The sequence below is a fragment of the Clinocottus analis genome, unplaced genomic scaffold (genome assembly GCF_023055335.1).
Source record: "Clinocottus analis isolate CAN_PGR_092001 unplaced genomic scaffold, fCliAna1.0.p SCAF_2, whole genome shotgun sequence".
In the NCBI taxonomy this organism is placed as follows: Eukaryota; Metazoa; Chordata; class Actinopteri; order Perciformes; family Cottidae; genus Clinocottus; species Clinocottus analis.
The window spans coordinates 127,501-145,000 of NW_027175931.1; the positions used below are offsets into that span (position 1 = coordinate 127,501).

The 17,500-nt window shown below is 49.7% G+C and overlaps 4 protein-coding genes across 7 annotated transcripts in view; 1 reads left to right on the top strand and 3 right to left on the bottom strand.

Moving 5' to 3' along the window:
- Window positions 1–75: 75 nt before the first annotated feature.
- On the bottom strand, window positions 76–2,154 carry tsen34 (TSEN34 tRNA splicing endonuclease subunit). Of its 3 annotated transcripts, none has more exons than XM_068584516.1 (5): window positions 1,997–2,154; window positions 1,560–1,805; window positions 1,222–1,360; window positions 868–1,149; window positions 76–319 (listed from the first exon to the last, which is right to left on the bottom strand). In XM_068584516.1, the coding sequence occupies exons 2-5, from the start codon at window positions 1,794–1,796 to the stop codon at window positions 132–134; spliced, it is 846 nt and encodes a 281-aa protein (XP_068440617.1). In that variant the 5' UTR covers window positions 1,797–1,805; window positions 1,997–2,154; the 3' UTR covers window positions 76–131. The 3 variants fall into 3 exon arrangements, with proteins under 3 accessions (XP_068440617.1, XP_068440615.1, XP_068440616.1); XM_068584514.1 differs by having other exon boundaries at window positions 1,222–1,363; XM_068584515.1 differs by having other exon boundaries at window positions 1,222–1,363; window positions 1,918–2,007.
- A 338-nt stretch (window positions 2,155–2,492) lies between these two features.
- On the bottom strand, window positions 2,493–9,499 carry eif2a (eukaryotic translation initiation factor 2A). 2 transcript variants are annotated; one of them, XM_068584507.1, is made up of 17 exons: window positions 9,214–9,499; window positions 8,445–8,576; window positions 7,325–7,394; window positions 7,155–7,226; window positions 6,954–7,072; window positions 6,720–6,819; window positions 6,525–6,607; window positions 6,191–6,264; window positions 5,975–6,119; window positions 5,575–5,691; window positions 4,932–5,088; window positions 4,734–4,818; window positions 3,808–4,140; window positions 3,606–3,710; window positions 3,133–3,246; window positions 2,981–3,046; window positions 2,493–2,854 (listed from the first exon to the last, which is right to left on the bottom strand). In XM_068584507.1, the coding sequence occupies exons 2-17, from the start codon at window positions 8,560–8,562 to the stop codon at window positions 2,789–2,791; spliced, it is 1,824 nt and encodes a 607-aa protein (XP_068440608.1). In that variant the 5' UTR covers window positions 8,563–8,576; window positions 9,214–9,499; the 3' UTR covers window positions 2,493–2,788. The 2 variants fall into 2 exon arrangements, with proteins under 2 accessions (XP_068440608.1, XP_068440609.1); XM_068584508.1 differs by lacking the exon at window positions 8,445–8,576.
- On the top strand, window positions 9,242–10,980 carry serp1 (stress-associated endoplasmic reticulum protein 1). The gene is made up of 3 exons (XM_068584519.1): window positions 9,242–9,500; window positions 9,906–9,978; window positions 10,401–10,980. Exons 1-3 carry the CDS (start codon window positions 9,417–9,419, stop codon window positions 10,439–10,441), a joined length of 198 nt encoding a protein of 65 aa, XP_068440620.1. The 5' UTR covers window positions 9,242–9,416; the 3' UTR covers window positions 10,442–10,980.
- A 2,147-nt stretch (window positions 10,981–13,127) lies between these two features.
- The window catches only part of mmp23bb (matrix metallopeptidase 23bb), a 7,498-nt gene continuing 3,125 nt past the window's right edge, over window positions 13,128–17,500 (bottom strand). The window contains exons 3-8 of the mRNA XM_068584513.1: window positions 17,459–17,500; window positions 17,145–17,312; window positions 16,815–16,979; window positions 15,014–15,124; window positions 14,818–14,944; window positions 13,128–13,340 (exon numbers count right to left, since the gene is read on the bottom strand). The exon at window positions 17,459–17,500 is cut by the window's right edge and continues 95 nt beyond it. Coding sequence (XP_068440614.1) covers window positions 13,148–13,340; window positions 14,818–14,944; window positions 15,014–15,124; window positions 16,815–16,979; window positions 17,145–17,312; window positions 17,459–17,500 — 806 coding nt within the window. The 3' untranslated portion in view covers window positions 13,128–13,147. The remainder of the gene's footprint in view (window positions 13,341–14,817; window positions 14,945–15,013; window positions 15,125–16,814; window positions 16,980–17,144; window positions 17,313–17,458) is intronic.

The following is a 17,500-nucleotide window of genomic DNA, read 5'->3' on the forward strand; positions in this document are numbered from 1 at the left end:
GAGCCTCAGCCGGTCTCGAGTCCTGTGTTCCTTCCTGCTTTCACACATTTAGGACAAAATAAATCAGACTCAGTGTTCAGCAGGTGCAGGTCTTTATTTCAGGAGGTCTTAAGCTCCGCCCCCCCAGGTCTCTAGACCATCCCGCTCCACTGGACCGAGGTGTACAGGACTCGTCCGTCCGGCGCCGGCGAGCAGAACAGGACGGTCTTCTTCACGTTGGACCCCAGCCGGGCGGCGGCCAGGACGTCCAGCAGGCAGACGGGCGCGGCCAGAGACAGACACACGGCGATGAAGTGGGCGTGGAACCGAAGAGGGTCACCTGAGGAGGACCAGAGACGATGAAGAGGTTCCCCACGGCGAGAGCAGGGACGGCGTTCACACGCGGTCTGACCAATGGGTGTCCAGGTCTTTAACCACATGCTCATGAGCAAACATTGTGTGAAATGTGTGTGTGAACAGTAAAAAGTGATAAAATGTAGTATTTAAACTAACAATGAGGATTCAAAGCATACAGTAAACCTTCAATGACTCAAATGAATGAGAGACAATAGTTTGATTAAAAGAATAAACATTCATATAGATGCCTGTATGTATGCTGCTGATACTTTGAGCCTCTTTCTTTTAAAAGCAGTTGCATGATTTATAACTCAGCGTGAATGAATGTCATGAACATAACACTGTCACACAACTTTGGGGATTTTATGTTTTTCAAGGACTTTTTCCAGGCCTGGAAACAACCTTTAACAACAGCCATGAGCGTATGAACCCCGCAAGAGGACCAGACAGGAAGCCGGTGCTCAGAGATCTGATTAACAGACTGAACAGCTGCTGAGATTCTATTGGCTGAGACTGAGACTCCACACTCACCTGGATAAACCAGGAAGTCTCCTCCAAATTTCCCAGCTGAGGTCAGGTAGAAGCCCCGCCCCCTGAGGTCCCTGAACACCTGGTACCGGGCGGGGTCACCGCTCGGCTCATCCCGCCCTCTGATTGGGCGGTCGGCCCGCAGGAAGTCCCGGGCCTCTGGACAGTAGGACAGTCCCGCCCTCGCCGTGCTCAACTGGACTGCCAGCGCCGAGCTGGGGAAGGTAAAGCTCTGGTCCAGGGCCTCCAGCCGGCCGCGCAGGGCCTCGTCTCCAGATCCAGACCCTGAGGGACGAGAACCAGAACTATTAGAGAACCAGAACCAGAACTGTGTGTGATGACGTCACGGCGTCTCACCTGTGTGTGATGATGTCATGGCCCTCAGCAGCGCTGACTTCCTGTCCTGCAGAGCGAGGACCCTCTGTTCCTCGTAGCTCCTCCTCTGGTCCTCCTGGTGCTGCTGCACCTGCAGACCCAGCTCCACCCCTTCTCTGTCCTGCTGACATCAACAAATAAACACACCTGTGGACCACGTGGAGCTTCTTCAACAAATCACCTGGTTAGCAGCATATTAGCTAACCTGTTAGCAGCACATTAGCGAGCCTGTCAGCATCAGGTAACTCACCAGGTGCAGCAGCACATTAGCTAACCTGTCAGCAGCACATTAGCTAACCTGTCAGCAGAAGGTAGCTCACCTGGGCAGCAGGTGCAGCAGCAGCATGGCGCTCTGTCAGCAGCCTCTCCTCCTCCGGCAGCAGCAGCAGCGGTCGACCCAGGCGGACGTTCTGTCGGGGGGTCCGGGGCAGCGAACCCAGCAGCGCTCCCACCAGACCCCGAGACCTCAACACCCGCAGGTCCTCCACCCGCCACAGCAGGGGGGCGGAGTCACACAGGCTGACCCCCACCACGGGGGAAGAGGGGCGCGCATCCATCACCACAAGCTGGAGGACAGATCAATACCCATGATCAGCTAATTGGGACGCACCCATAGTCCCATGATCAATAAATGGATGCAAACAATACCCTTTATCAATAAGGGGATAGAAACAATACCCGTTATCAATAAGTGGTCCAACGCGTCACAGTGACGTCGGGAAGAAGCTCGTGATGAACAGCTCTTGTAGTAACTCACCTCAACGTGAGTGAACCAGTCGCACGCGCTTCCTCTCGCGCGCAGCTCGCATCCCGGCTGTAGTCGCACGTGCCCGTGATCGATTCAAACTGTGAACACGTGACGGGTCAGAGAAACGAGCGGACCTTCCGCGTGCTCACGGAGAAAGGCTACATTTCCGCGTCACGAGAGCAACCCCGCCCCACTGTGACGCGGTCATGTAAATCAAGCGCGCCCAGTGAAACCGACCAATAGGAGCGCAGAGAGCTTTGAATGGCAGTGGAATCCACCAATGAACTGTCGCCACATTAGAGAGCTGATTGGCTCTCAGAGTTGACAGCAAACAGCACGTGTCGTAGAACATCCGGTGAAACCTCAGACCAGTCTGCAGTTTAATGGCAGATAATAAATAATAATAATAATAATAATAAAGCTTATTAAGAGAGGAGATCAAAGGCACCACATGAAACACACACACACACACACGCACACGAACATCTCCTCAGACAAAAAAGTGTGTATTCGTATCAGTCAGGCTTTTATTTTGAAAGGAACAGTCAAAGGCTTCAGCATCTGTAGAGATGTTGCCTAGAAACAGGGTTCACACACACTGAATTACATTTCCCAGAATTCCTTTGTACCGTCAGAGGAAGAGACCTTAACCCTGGCCTGTAGCAGTGAGTAAGAACAGAGGGGCGTGGCCTATAGCAGTGTGTGAGAACTAAGGGGTGTGGCCTGTAGCAGTGTGTGAGAACCGAGGGGTGTGGTCTGTAGCAGTGTGTGAAAATAGAGGGGCGTGGCCTATAGCGCCCCCTATTGGCCGATCTGCAGCTCCTCCAGCTCCTTCAGCAGCTGGTCCTCTTTCTGCAGCTTCTCCAGCTGAACGAATCAAACACACCTGTCAGCTGATACATGATCAATGTGTATTTATGTATGTATGTATTTGTGTGTATTCACGTGTATTTATGTGTGTATCTATGTGTATTTAAATGAGCGAAACATCACCTGGTTCTTCTGCAGAACTTTTCCAGACGCCTGAAGATCCTTCAACTCCTCGATGGCTTTAAGTTTCTGGAAGACACAAACGCATCACTGACACGCTGACCAATCACAGCACAGAACACGCCGACCAATCACACCCTACAGACTTGGTTCACCTTCTTCACGTTCTTCATCTTCTTGTCCGTCTCTGGGTCTCCGCTGCTCGGCTCTGATTGGCTGTTACTTATGGGGGCGGAGTCAGATGGAGGTTCAGGTTCAGGCTTTGCCTCCTGCACAGTAATTATAATAATGATTAATACTGAACATTAATACACGTTTGTTTATCAGCTGACGTAGGGTTCGTTGGAGATGAGCCAGTCCTGATCAGAATCAGCAATGCACGCTGGGTAGATTTGATCTCCTTGGTCTGATGTCATGCACACGTGGTCAACGATAGTCTCACGAGAGCGGGGCGGCGCAGCAGCAGCTCTCCAGACTGCGTGACCCAGTGTTTGGACCGCAGTTTTTTGGCTCTGCCCCCTGATGATGCTGCTCTTTCTGGATTCCAGGAGCCAGGTCCTTTAGAGGCCTGTGATTGGCTGACAGCTCACCTGGTCCTTTAGAGGCCTGCGATTGGCTGACAGCTCACCTGCTTAGCAGCCTTCTTGTTCTCCCGTTTCTTTTGGTTCTTCAGAGCCGCTTTAGAGAGACTCTTCTCTCCTGGACGCAGGTTCTGAGGAAGCTCGTCCTCGTGCTGAGGACACAAGGGTTAAAGGATGAAGACCACCTTCCTCATCATCGCATCTTCCTGTTTGGATGCTACTTAAACCAGTTCAGGCCTGGCTCCTCACCAGTTTGGAGCTAGGCGTGACCGGCAGGTGCCTAAGTGCAGGTGGGCGGTAGGCCTGCCTGGGCGTGGCCTGCGTGGAGCCCAACTCGCTGGGCGCCGCCTGGTACCTGATCGTCCGCGCTGGGAAGCTGCCCTCAGGGAAGGGCTGCCAGCGGACCTCCCACAGCTCGGCGCCGGCGGGCGTGTCCTGCCGGTGCAGAACCGAGCCGGTGTAGTGCCACACCTTGAAACCGTTGCTGACCCGCAGTCGCGGCGAGCAGGTGGCCGTCACCACGTGCTCGCCGTCAGGACACCAGGAGAAGTGGGTGGCGTCCGGCGCCTGAGGTTTGGACACCTGAGTACAGACGGGGCCAGTTAAAGGGGTCCGATCCCTTATCTCAGGACCAGCAGGAGCTCCACAGGGCCCCGTCATGGAGCCGCCATCTTTTCTGTTTACATTTCAGTCTGCCGCTATTTCCCTGCAAGACGGATGACCTTTGAACCACTTCAGACGGCACATGCACATCTACTGAAGAGAACGCACCCAGGCAGGCCTCTGGGAAATGTAGTTCTCATAAAACTTTTCCATTTCTGAACCGATTTAGAGTTATTTTTGTGAAAAACCTTTGAATGACCTCAACAATTCGTTTTTTGTGGTTTTTATTGTAGAAGCTGATTCTTTAGGTTATGTTCTTTCCAACAAGTTATTAGTTTGTGGGATCTTGGTAAGAGTCTCAAGCACACATTTTGAACATTGCTGGATGTTCATAGTTATGATCAAAATGTTATAAAAGGGATTTACTTTGAAACACACATTTTTTACAAGAAAATTTTGAAAAAAGTCTTTAAAGACCGTAGCTTTAGCATTATGCTACTTTAGGTTTAACAGTTTAGTTTCTCCCTTCAAAATAAAATCTTCATGTGGAGGTTCCGGGTCCTGCTGCTCACCTGTTTGTACTTCTTGGCGTCCCACACCTCCATCTGGCCCTGCAGGTTCCCAAAGCCGGCGAGGACCAGGATGTGACCCTGCGGACTGAGACCACGAGGACCAGGTCAAACATGAACCCAGAAGAAGCTCAAGGACCTGCTGGAGACTCCATGAAGGAGTCCTCAGATGGACCCGGTGCTGGTCTGTAGGGTCCTCACCTGTAGTAGGCGGCGTTCCGGGGTCCGGTTCCGAAGTCAAACAGCGGCTCACACTTCAGGCTGTAGACGGTGGCTTTGGCCGGCATGAAGCCGTAGACCACGCAGAACTCAGAGGACCCGGGACTCCAGACCACATCGTAGATAGGACCGTTCTTCTCTGGCTCCAACAGAGAGACACAAAGTCAAGGCCTCCCAGGACACTGATCCAGAACAGACCCTCATCAGACCAGAGGACACTGTCTCTAGACCTCATCAGACCAGAGGACACTGATCCAGACCTCAGATCAGAGGACACCTCCTCAAGACCTCTTCAGACCAGAGGACACTGTCTCTAGACCTCTTCAGACCAGAGGACACTGTCTCTAGACCTCTTCAGACCAGAGGACACTGTCTCTAGACCTCTTCAGACCAGAGGACACTGTCTCTAGACCTCATCAGATGGAGGCTCTTTCAATTATTGTAGTACTCAAAGACTTCCATACGGTATTTATACAATTGGATAAAACCCATAATAAGTACTCAGCAGTAGTACAGAGCAGCATAAAGTACTCAGCAGTAGTATAGAGCAGTATGAGGTACTCAGCCGTAGTACAGAGCAGTATAAAGTACACAGCGGCAGTACAGAGAAGTATAGAGTACTCACGTAGTTGTACCAGGGCCGTCTCTCCGCTGGCAGACAGGAAGTGGAGGTTTTGCTCTCCGTAGTACGACGCTCCACTCTTATCCACTTCGGTGCTCGATGTCACCAGAACTGCAGAACCTGCAGACAGGAAGTTAAACATGGAGGGACTTAGGACCCAGGGGAACTCCGTCGCAGGAAGATACAGACCCTTCCGGTCTTTCTCTTTGTCTCTGTGAAAGTGTGCGACCTCTGCCCAGCATGCAGTTCGGCGGTCTACTTTTATAAATGTACAATGATTCGTGTCAAACTGTTGTGTCGTGATGTTGCACCCTGTTAAAGAGGGTTGTTTGTGGGTTATTAGTAGTTATGAAGTTTGAAACCATGACTCAATACACGTCATGGAAGTAGTTCCTTCTCCCACCTTTCTGGTTCCACAGCATGCTGACCCGGTCGGCCTTGAAGAAGCTCTTGTTGGCCAGTGCAGCGGTGGGTCCTCCCAGCACCGGGTACTGGTAAAGACGGACGAACGAGGGGGCTCCTTTACTGCCGGGGACGTAGACCGCTACCTGGAGGGGACAGACGGGACCAGGATGTGACCGGGACCAGGTGTAACCCCCCCCGCGTGCTGGGTGCTCACCTTGCTGGGCTGACCCCCAGGAGACAACGCAAAGTCAGACACTTTCTGCATGTGGAGCTTGTTGGCGATCACATCTGAAAAGACAAACAGCATGACCTGGACCCACTAGGACCTGGACCCACTGGGACCCGGACCTGGAGCCACTGGGACCCGGAGCCACTGGGACCTGGACTCAGACCCACCGGGACCCGAGCCAGACCCACCGGGACCGGGACTCGGACCCATTGGGACTTGGACCCATTGGGACTTGGACCCATTGGGACTTGGACCCACTGGGACCCCGATCCACTGGGACGTGTCCCAGCACAGGAAAGGTCTTCGTGGGTTCTCTTACTGAAGTCGTTGTTCTCGTAGAAGTGCAGCTCGTTGTTGACGCTCCTCACTGAGAGCTTCTCGTCTTCAGACCAGCTGGGACACCTGCAGCCAATCACAGCACAGTATGACACACACATGGACACACACACACACACACACACACACACACACACACAGTTCATGTGTTCCTGTGAGTGTGTGTGTGTACACTTACCATGATTCCAGCTTCTTCTGGTACAGAGCTTTGATCAGCTCACCGCTCTGCAAGTCCCAAAGCTGGAGGTTAGCTTCACCCTGAGCGCTGTCTTTAGGCTCTGGAACACACACACACACACACACACACACACACACACACACACACACACACACACACACACACACAGTTATCTGTGCACCCATAAAGATACCCAACAGTCGAACAGTGACTGTTCCTAACAGTCTAACTTACTGCTGTACGGTTGCCAGGTAGCTAGAACCTTGTTGAGAGGTGACATTTCCAGCAGAGACGTCTTCGGGAGATCCAAGGTGGAGACAACAGCTCCATCTGAAGACTTCACGACAGAGACGCTGAGAGGCAGATAGGTTATTTATATTGTTATCGTTATTAAAACATAATGTTATTATAAATATCACATGGGAGAATAATTACTTAAGTCCGTTGCACCAACCGAACAGCGTCCCGTCCCTGCTGAAGGACACACACCTGCTGGACCGAGAGTCCCTGAGACACAAAGATACACCTGTCACACCGTCTACCATGCTAATGCTAATGATCCGTTAGCTCCACACATGCTAACGCTAATGCTAATGATTAGTTACCTCTGGAAGGACGAGTGCTGCTCACATGAGGGAGGACCAGAGAGCAGAGACGTCCCGTCTGACCCGCGCACTGAAACACACAACACAGGTCGCACTGAAACACACAACACAGGTCACACTGAAACACACAACACAGGTCACACTGAAACACACAACACAGGTCACACTGAAACACACAACACAGTTCGCACTGAAACACACAACACAGGTCACACTGAAACACACAACACAGGTCACACTGAAACACACAACACAGGTCACACTGAAACACACAACACAGGTCACACTGAAACACACAACACAAGTCACAATGAAACACACAACACAAGTCACACTGAAACACACAACACAGGTCACACTGAAACACACAACACAGGTCACAATGAAACACACCACACAGGTCACAGGAGTCATGTCCACCAGAGGACCGCTTCTACACACGTCCTCTTCCTCCCATGTCTTCATGTGTCTTTGCTTCTTTTCGTGTCTAGTGAAACAGACTCCTATGACGTTCTCTCATTTTAAACTAAACAAGCACAACAGTAGCTTTAAGTGGTAAAACAACGGGAGCGCTCTAGTGGAGATCATTAGGCCAGACTGCAGAGGGAGATTTATAAATTACACATATGCGTGTTCCCCAGCTGAGCAGTGGGTTACATAATATAAAGTCGAAGACACTTCCTGTAGCAACAAGAGGGACTCTTACGTTCGGCGAACATCTCGTCTCTAAACGCACATGACGTCACTGCGTTAAGAAGCTTTTACCTGCAGCTCCAGGGCCTTTCCCGTCCGCTGTGAGCGCGCTTTACAAGATTTCTAACAGACTGGATTGTTTGTTGTTTATTTTAATAAAGCCGAAACTACCAGAATACTCTCCTGATCCCAAAGACGTCTGTGCTTTTCTTTAGGACGCCATGTGTATCTGCCAAAATCAAGTCAACAGAAAACGCCATGTTTCACACTGAGTTTGGCGCCATGCTTTCTAACAGAAACGATAATAAGGTCTTGGACATCCACGCGCATGCTCTCCGGTCGGTTCCGGTATCCGGTAGTTCGGTAACATGTCGGTGTCAACATCTTAAACACAGTAAACAGTTTCATGACAACTAAAAGGACCCACCTGCTAGCAGCGGGATGGGGAGCGCCATGTTTACGTGTGCCGGAAGAAGGAAAGCCGACCGCCGGAAACACGTCAGAGCAGAAATGGGCGGGTCTTCCAGTGCCACATCAGCATACATTCCGCTCTCTTCTTCTACACGTCATTTTAGAATCATCTCAGATTAATTTAAATTAATATTCTGACTCCAACGGCGTGTTCTTCCCGCAAAAAGAGACGCAATGTGTTCAATCAATAACGAAAAGGTTGATTTTATACAATAATCTCGTTTAAAGCTGCGTCAAGTCACCGCAGAGCCACCGAGGGGGAAGCTACTTCCGGTTACAAAGTAAAAACACCGTGTGTGTGTGTGTGTGTGTGTGTGTGTGTGTGTGTGTGTGTGTGTGTGTGTGTGTGTGTGTGTGTGTGTGTGTGTGTTTGTGTGTGCGTACGTGTGTGTGTGTGTGTGTGTGTGTGTGTGTGTGTGTGTGTGTGTGTGTGTGTGTGTGTGTGTGTGTGTGTGTGTGTGGAGGAGCATCGCTGAGGACAAAGGTGGCTGCTGACATTCATGTAGTTTGTCTAATAATCATTCGTGGAAAGTACATTTACTCAAGTACTGCTACTTTCATAGTACATTATGAATTACTTTACTGGAGAATTTCCTGTTTCGACTTCTACTAGTACACAATGTACTTCTACTACATCTCAGAGTACACATGGAATGATTAAGACTAATAATCAATAGATCAATACATTAAATGAGGAAATAATCGCGAAAGATATGGTACTTTACTTTGATAGGGCGCGCTGGAACTTGTATTGTGACGCACAGTAACTTCACGCAGGAAGTGACGTGTTGGGCTTCATATTTTTGAGTACGTCGACAAGAGAGAGGAGATACCAGTCCGTCAGCACCGCGACCGAGACGAGCAGGAAGAGAGAAGAAGAACCGCGAAAGAAACAATAAATAAACAAGCAAAAGACAAAGAAGACAAGATGGTCGCCAAGCAGAGGATCCGAATGGCCAACGAGAAGCACAGCAAGAACATCACGCTGCGGGGCAACGTGGCCAAGTCAAACGTGAGTAGCAGCTGTTCCAGAACCAGTAGCTACTGGAAACCAGTACTTCTAGAATCCAGTAGAGAGGTTAAACCAGTACCTACTGTTAACCATTACAGACTGGGAACCAGTACTACTAGGAAACCAGTAGCGGGGTTAAACCAGTACCTACTGCTAACCATTACAGACTGGGAACCAGTACTACTGGAAACCAGTACTACTAGGAACCAGTAGCGGGGTTAAACCAGTACCTACTGTTAACCATTACAGACTGGGAACCAGTACTACTAGGAACCAGCAGAGGGGTTAAACCAGTACATAACTCTGTGTGTGTGTGTGTGTGTGTGTGTGTGTGTGTGTGTGTGTGTGTGTGTGTGTGTGTGTGTGTGTGTGTGTGTATGTGCGTGTGTGCGCGCGTGTGTGTAGAGGAGCATCACTGAGGATAAAGGTGTGGGTCCTTGGCTGCTCGCGCTCTTCATCTTCGTCGTCTGTGGATCAGGTAACTCTTCCTCCTCTTCCAAATATGAATGTTACATTGTTTATTGATGTTTGTTTATAATATATATTCTTTTTTCAATTTATAATCGTTTGTTTATTTTGTATAAAACACTTCAGATTGATATTGTTGTGAGTGAAGCCCCACCCCCTGCTGACGTCAGGGTGGGGGCGGGGCTTATCGTCATAGGAAATGTCACTCTGCTCTTTGAAGCCACTCTGACCTGAAGCTCCGCCCACACAGCCGGTGTCTCAGGTGTGTGGGCGGAGCTTCAGATGCTAGTGAACAGAGGGCTCACTCTGCCATGAACAGCTGATCATGTGACCAAAGGGTGCCCTTATTGATCTGTCACATGACATGTGGCGCCCTTTGATCAATGATTGCCGGTCACATGATCTCACACGTTCTCATGTGTTTCTCTGCAGCCATCTTCCAGATCATCCAGAGCATCAGGATGGGCATGTAGTGACGTCACTGAAGGGGGCGGGGCCAGGCCGGCCGGAGCGCCGTCTTCCCGCCCCGACGAGAACCAACCAGAACATTCCTGAACTATGACAGCCGTCTGCAGCGAGCACCAAACAAGCCCCGCCCCCATGGCCCCGCCCCCCTGTCTGTTGATCTGAGGTGTCGCTGACCTTCTCTGTGGTTCCAGCCACACGTGTGCCTTTCTGTGTTTACCTGTGCTGTAGCCCCGCCCCGTCTGCTCCCTTATCAGCGAGGGGGGGGCAGAGTCCGGCTGCAGGACTCTGGCTCTCCTCCAGACCTCATGGTGGACTCGTTCCAGTCTGTCTGGGCTCTCTTTCACATTCCAGCTGCCATTCTGATCTGAGATCTGTCCTTCCTCATCCTCCTCTTCATCCTAACTCCTCTCCTTCTTCCTCCCCTCCAGCAGTGATGAAGGTCTTTTGAATCAAAGGTGTAGTGTCTCAGGTGTTGTGCACTGTGTGCAGCTTCACCTGAGTGATCGTGTCACGAAATAAAGTTTCCCTTTGAAGATGGACGCCATCTTTGTTTCCTCTTTGAACATTATTGTTAACATGTATATAAGTACTGGTACCCAGTTTGGGAGTCTTTTTGTTCAGGGACTCTGGGTTAAGCTGTGACTCATAAACCTGCTGGACTCAATAAATTAAGCTGCCAAGGCAATTCAAAAGTGGAAAACATTCTAAAAGTCACACTGAAGGAAGTTTGTGTCAACGTTCATGTTAACTTCTCGTCTGTACATATTTGAGAGCTCTGAGGGGAGTTTGTATTTGTGGTTTTAGACTATGTAAAATACACTGAACTGTTTTAAACGAGTGCATACTGAAGACACAGTTCATCACTTCCTCTCATTAACTCACCTGTGAACTACTTCCTGTCCAGTTACATCATTCAAGCTTCCTGCTTTACTTTCTACCGCACTGACCATGCTTCATGTGTGTTTGGACCCTCAGCGCCACCGTAGTAATGAACAAATGCTGAACATGAATAAACACTTCCAAGATTTCAAAATCATTTATTACTAAGCTTAGTGTTTAATCACCATGGTAACAGTCTTTAATGGTACTTAAAAGTTACATCATCTAACACGTTTAATACGTTAACTGATGTTTCATGAACTGTGACGATCCGACGACGTCTCTACGTACAGGAAGTCCGACTGCAGCAGCAGGAAGTCCGACTGCAGCAGCAGGAAGTCCGACTGCAGCAGCAGGAAGTCCGACTGCAGCAGCAGGAAGTCCGACTGCAGCAGCAGGAAGTCCGACTGCAGCAGTGTGGGGGGGGAACTAAAGTCAGCTTGCATCATTACCACATTATGTGGTATTAATGTGCAACTCAGCATTAAATATTAAATCATAACGGTCATAGGTTACATTTGTCGTAAGGTGACAAACCTAAAAGGAAGGTAATGAGTACATGACGTCATGTGAGACCTCTATACGTACAAGAGGTCCTGCAGGACTATGAGTACATGACGTCATGTGAGACCTCTATACGTACAAGAGGTCCTGCAGGACTATGAGTACATGACGTCATGTGAGACCTCTATACGTACAAGAGGTCCTGCAGGACTATGAGTACATGACGTCATGTGAGACCTCTATACGTACAAGAGGTCCTGCAGGACTATGAGTACATGACGTCATGTGAGACCTCTATACGTACAAGAGGTCCTGCAGGACTGAGTACATGACGTCATGTGAGACCTCTATACGTACAAGAGGTCCTGCAGGACTATGAGTACATGACGTCATGTGAGACCTCTATACGTACAAGAGGTCCTGCAGGACTATGAGTACATGACGTCATGTGAGACCTCTATACGTACAAGAGGTCCTGCAGGACTATGAGTACATGACGTCATGTGAGACCTCTATACGTACAAGAGGTCCTGCAGGACTATGAGTACATGACGTCATGTGAGACCTCTATACGTACAAGAGGTCCTGCAGGACTATGAGTACATGACGTCATGTGAGACCTCTATACGTACAAGAGGTCCTGCAGGACTATGAGTACATGACGTCATGTGAGACCTCTATACGTACAAGAGGTCCTGCAGGACTGAGTACATGACGTCATGTGAGACCTCTATACGTACAAGAGGTCCTGCAGGACTATGAGTACATGACGTCATGTGAGACCTCTATACGTACAAGAGGTCCTGCAGGACTATGAGTACATGACGTCATGTGAGACCTCTATACGTACAAGAGGTCCTGCAGGACTATGAGTACATGACGTCATGTGAGACCTCTATACGTACAAGAGGTCCTGCAGGACTGAGTACATGACGTCATGTGAGACCTCTATACGTACAAGAGGTCCTGCAGGACTATGAGTACATGACGTCATGTGAGACCTCTATACGTACAAGAGGTCCTGCAGGACTATGAGTACATGACGTCATGTGAGACCTCTATACGTACAAGAGGTCCTGCAGGACTGAGTACATGACGTCATGTGAGACCTCTATACGTACAAGAGGTCCTGCAGGACTATGAGTACATGACGTCATGTGAGACCTCTATACGTACAAGAGGTCCTGCAGGACTATGAGTACATGACGTCATGTGAGACCTCTATACGTACAAGAGGTCCTGCAGGACTATGAGTACATGACGTCATGTGAGACCTCTATACGTACAAGAGGTCCTGCAGGACTAGGGTTCGTCCTCGCTCCTCATCCTCAGTTGTTGGACAGCGGCTCTGGTTTCAGCCGGATGGCCCAGGAGTTGGCGGACACGATGTCTCCCCGCCGATGGATGCGACAGGTGTAGACGCCCTCGTTGAACTCGTTGGCGACGATGCGGAGGTCTCGGTCCTTCATGACGATGTAGCCGGGGACGGAGGTCAGGATCTGCTCGCCATCTTTATACCAGCTGCAGGAAACAGAACATGCTTCTGCTTTTAGAATCTCTGCCAGTTGCTCTGTTAGTTAATACTTGTCTACACCATGTTCCCACTGCCCCATGTTCCCACTGCCCCATGTTCCCCTTGCAACATGTTCCCACTGCCCCATGTTCCCCTTGCAACATGTTCCCACTGCCCCATGTTCCCCTTGCAACATGTTCCCACTGCCCCATGTTCCCACTGCAACATGTTCCCACTGCAACATGTTCCCCTTGCAACATGTTCCCACTGCCCCATGTTCCCACTGCCCCATGTTCCCCTTGCAACATGTTCCCACTGCCCCATGTTCCCACTGCCCCATGTTCCCCTTGCAACATGTTCCCAATGCCCCATGTTCCCACTGCCCCATGTTCCCCTTGCAACATGTTCCCACTGCCCCATGTTCCCACTGCCCCATGTTCCCACTGCCCCATGTTCCCACTGCCCCATGTTCCCACTGCAACATGTTCCCACTGCCCCATGTTCCCACTGCAACATGTTCCCACTGCCCCATGTTCCACCTTGCAACATGTTCCTACTGCCCCATGTTCCACCTTGCAACATGTTCCCACTGCAACATGTTCCCCTTGCAACATGTTCCCACTGCCCCATGTTCCCACTGCCCCATGTTCCCACTGCAACATGTTCCCCTTGCAACATGTTCCCACTGCCCCATGTTCCACCTTGCAACATGTTCCCACTGCAACATGTTCCCACTGCCCCATGTTCCCACTGCAACATGTTCCCACTGCAACATGTTCCCCTTGCAACATGTTCCCACTGCAACATGTTCCCACTGCCCCATGTTCCACCTTGCAACATGTTCCCACTGCAACATGTTCCCACTGCCCCATGTTCCCCTTGCAACATGTTCCCCTTGCATCCATGGTCCCACTGCCCCATGTTCCCACTATGTTCTCCACCATGTTCCCACCATGTTCTCCACTATGTTCTCCACCATGTTCCCACTATGTTCTCCACCATGTTCTCCACCATGTTCCCACTATGTTCTCCACTATGTTCTCCACTATGTTCTCCACTATGTTCCCACTATGTTCCCACTATGTTCTCCACCATGTTCTCCACCATGTTCTCCACCATGTTCTCCACCATGTTCTCCACCATGTTCTCCACTATGTTCTCCACCATGTTCCCACTATGTTCTCCACCATGTTCTTCACCATGTTCTCCACCATGTTCCCACCATGTTCTCCACCATGTTCTCCACCATGTTCTCCACCATGTTCCCACTATGTTCCCACCATGTTCTCCACTATGTTCCCACTATGTTCTCCACCATGTTCTGTATGATATAAAAGAAAATGTCCTTTGGATTCAGCCTCTCAGCTATAAATATGTTCTGTTCATACTTAAAAACTGAAACATCTGAAAGTGTGTTGACAATAATGAAATAAATGATCAATAGTTTTAGCACTGATCTATTCAAAGCAGTATTGATCAGCTGACCTGACTTTGGGTGGCGAGCGGAGGTTTTTGGTTCCACAGCGGAACCCCACCACCTTCCCCCGAGGAACCATCTTGACCTTGAGGTTGGCCAGAGGCAGCGTTGGCGTGGTAACCGCCTCCACAGGCTCTGGGAGACAGGAAGTGAGTTTCAAACCAGAGACGTGAGGTCAGAGAGGCCGCCGGGCGTCTGTCTCACCGTAGCAGAGGTCACAGCGCTGAGGACAGTTCTTCCTCATGAAGGTCTTCCTCCGCTCACAGAAACCCAGACGGGCCCACGGACCACAGACCCGCTTCTTATCCAGACACCCTGAGGGACAGGAAGTACCTTTACCGTGCTATAGTACAACAGGAAGTACCTTTACTGTGCTAGAGTACGACAGGAAGTATCTTTACCGTGCTAGAGTACGACAGGAAGTATCTTTACTGTGCTAGAGTACGACAGGAAGTACCTTTACCGTGCTATAGTACAACAGGAAGTATCTTTACCGTGCTAGAGTACGACAGGAAGTATCTTTACTGTGCTAGAGTACGACAGGAAGTACCTTTACCATGCTATAGTACAACAGGAAGTATCTTTACCGTGCTAGAGTACGACAGGAAGTATCTTTACTGTGCTAGAGTACGACAGGAAGTACCTTTACCGTGCTATAGTACAACAGGAAGTATCTTTACTGTGCTAGAGTACAACAGGAAGTACCTTTACCGTGCTAGAGTACGACAGGAAGTATCTTTACTGTGCTAGAGTACGACAGGAAGTATCTTTACCGTGCTAGAGTACAACAGGAAGTATCTTTACTGTGCTAGAGTACGACAGGAAGTACCTTTACCGTGCTATAGTACAACAGGAAGTATCTTTACTGTGCTAGAGTACAACAGGAAGTACCTTTACCGTGCTATAGTACAACAGGAAGTACCTTTACTGTGCTAGAGTACAACAGGAAGTATCTTTACCGTGCTAGAGTACGACAGGAAGTATCTTTACTGTGCTAGAGTACGACAGGAAGTACCTTTACCGTGCTATAGTACAACAGGAAGTACCTTTACCATGCTATAGTACAACAGGAAGTACCTTTACTGTGCTAGAGTACGACAGGAAGTATCTTTACCGTGCTATAGTACAACAGGAAGTACCTTTACCGTGCTAGAGTACGACAGGAAGTATCTTTACCGTGCTAGAGTACGACAGGAAGTATCTTTACCGTGCTATAGTACAACAGGAAGTACCTTTACCGTGCTAGAGTACGACAGGAAGTATCTTTACCATGCTATAGTACAACCGGAAGTATCTTTACTGTGCTAGAGTACAACAGGAAGTACCTTTACCGTGCTAGAGTACGACAGGAAGTATCTTTACCGTGCTATAGTACAACAGGAAGTACCTTTACCGTGCTAGAGTACGACAGGAAGTATCTTTACCGTGCTAGAGTACGACAGGAAGTATCTTTACTGTGCTAGAGTACGACAGGAAGTATCTTTACCGTGCTAGAGTACGACAGGAAGTATCTTTACCGTGCTATAGTACAACAGGAAGTACCTTTACCGTGCTAGAGTACGACAGGAAGTATCTTTACCGTGCTAGAGTACGACAGGAGGTATCTTTACCGTGCTATAGTACAACAAGAAGTACCTTTACCGTGCTAGAGTACGACAGGAAGTATCTTTACCGTGCTATAGTACAACAGGAAGTACCTTTACTGTGCTAGAGTACGACAGGAGGTATCTTTACCGTGCTATAGTACAACAAGAAGTACCTTTACCGTGCTAGAGTACGACAGGAAGTATCTTTACCGTGCTATAGTACAACAGGAAGTACCTTTACCGTGCTAGAGTACGACAGGAAGTATCTTAACCGTGCTAGAGTACAACAGGAAGTATCTTCTTAAAGTACTGCATGAAGTACCACATATATTTACAGAGTTTCCACAACATGCCATCATTGGTTCTATAAACAACTGTACTGTGAGAGCTTTATTGTGAAAGTGACAGGAAGTGGTTACCGTAGAGCCTCTGGATGCCCCACACGTCGTCCTGGGTCACGGTCCTCTGGCCCGTGTAGGTGGCGTTGGGGTGCATCAGGGCCTGAGGGTCTCTGGAGTGCCACAAGCCGAGGGCGTGGCCTATCTCATGGGCCGCCACCTGCACCAGGTCGTTCAGCCACACACCTGGAGGTCACATGACCACGTGATCACATGACCACATGATCAACACTGTAGAGTCAGTACGACTAACATACTACCGATCCCACTCGTCAGTACTAGTACAAGTAGTAGTACCTGTACTACTAGCTGGTCACTACACTGCAGGACAGGTACTAGTACTACAGGTACCTTGCTTCCAGCTGAACCGGGACCGGCCCAGGACCCAGAACTCGTGGTTGTCGAAGTGGATCTCCCCTCTGGGCGGCAGGAAGGCGTGAGCCAGCTCTCCGTTCAGACCGTCGAAACACGGGTGCAGAGGAGCCCACCAGCAGTCCGTGTGGTTGAAGGTGTAGAAACCTAACACACACACACACACACACACACACACACACACACACACACACACACACACACACACACACACACACACACACACACACACACACACACGTCTAGAGACCGGTCTGCTTCCTGTTTCAAGCTCTCCACTTCCTGTCTCCTACCAATGGTGATGTCGGCGGAGGCGTCGTCGCGCAGCTCGGTGA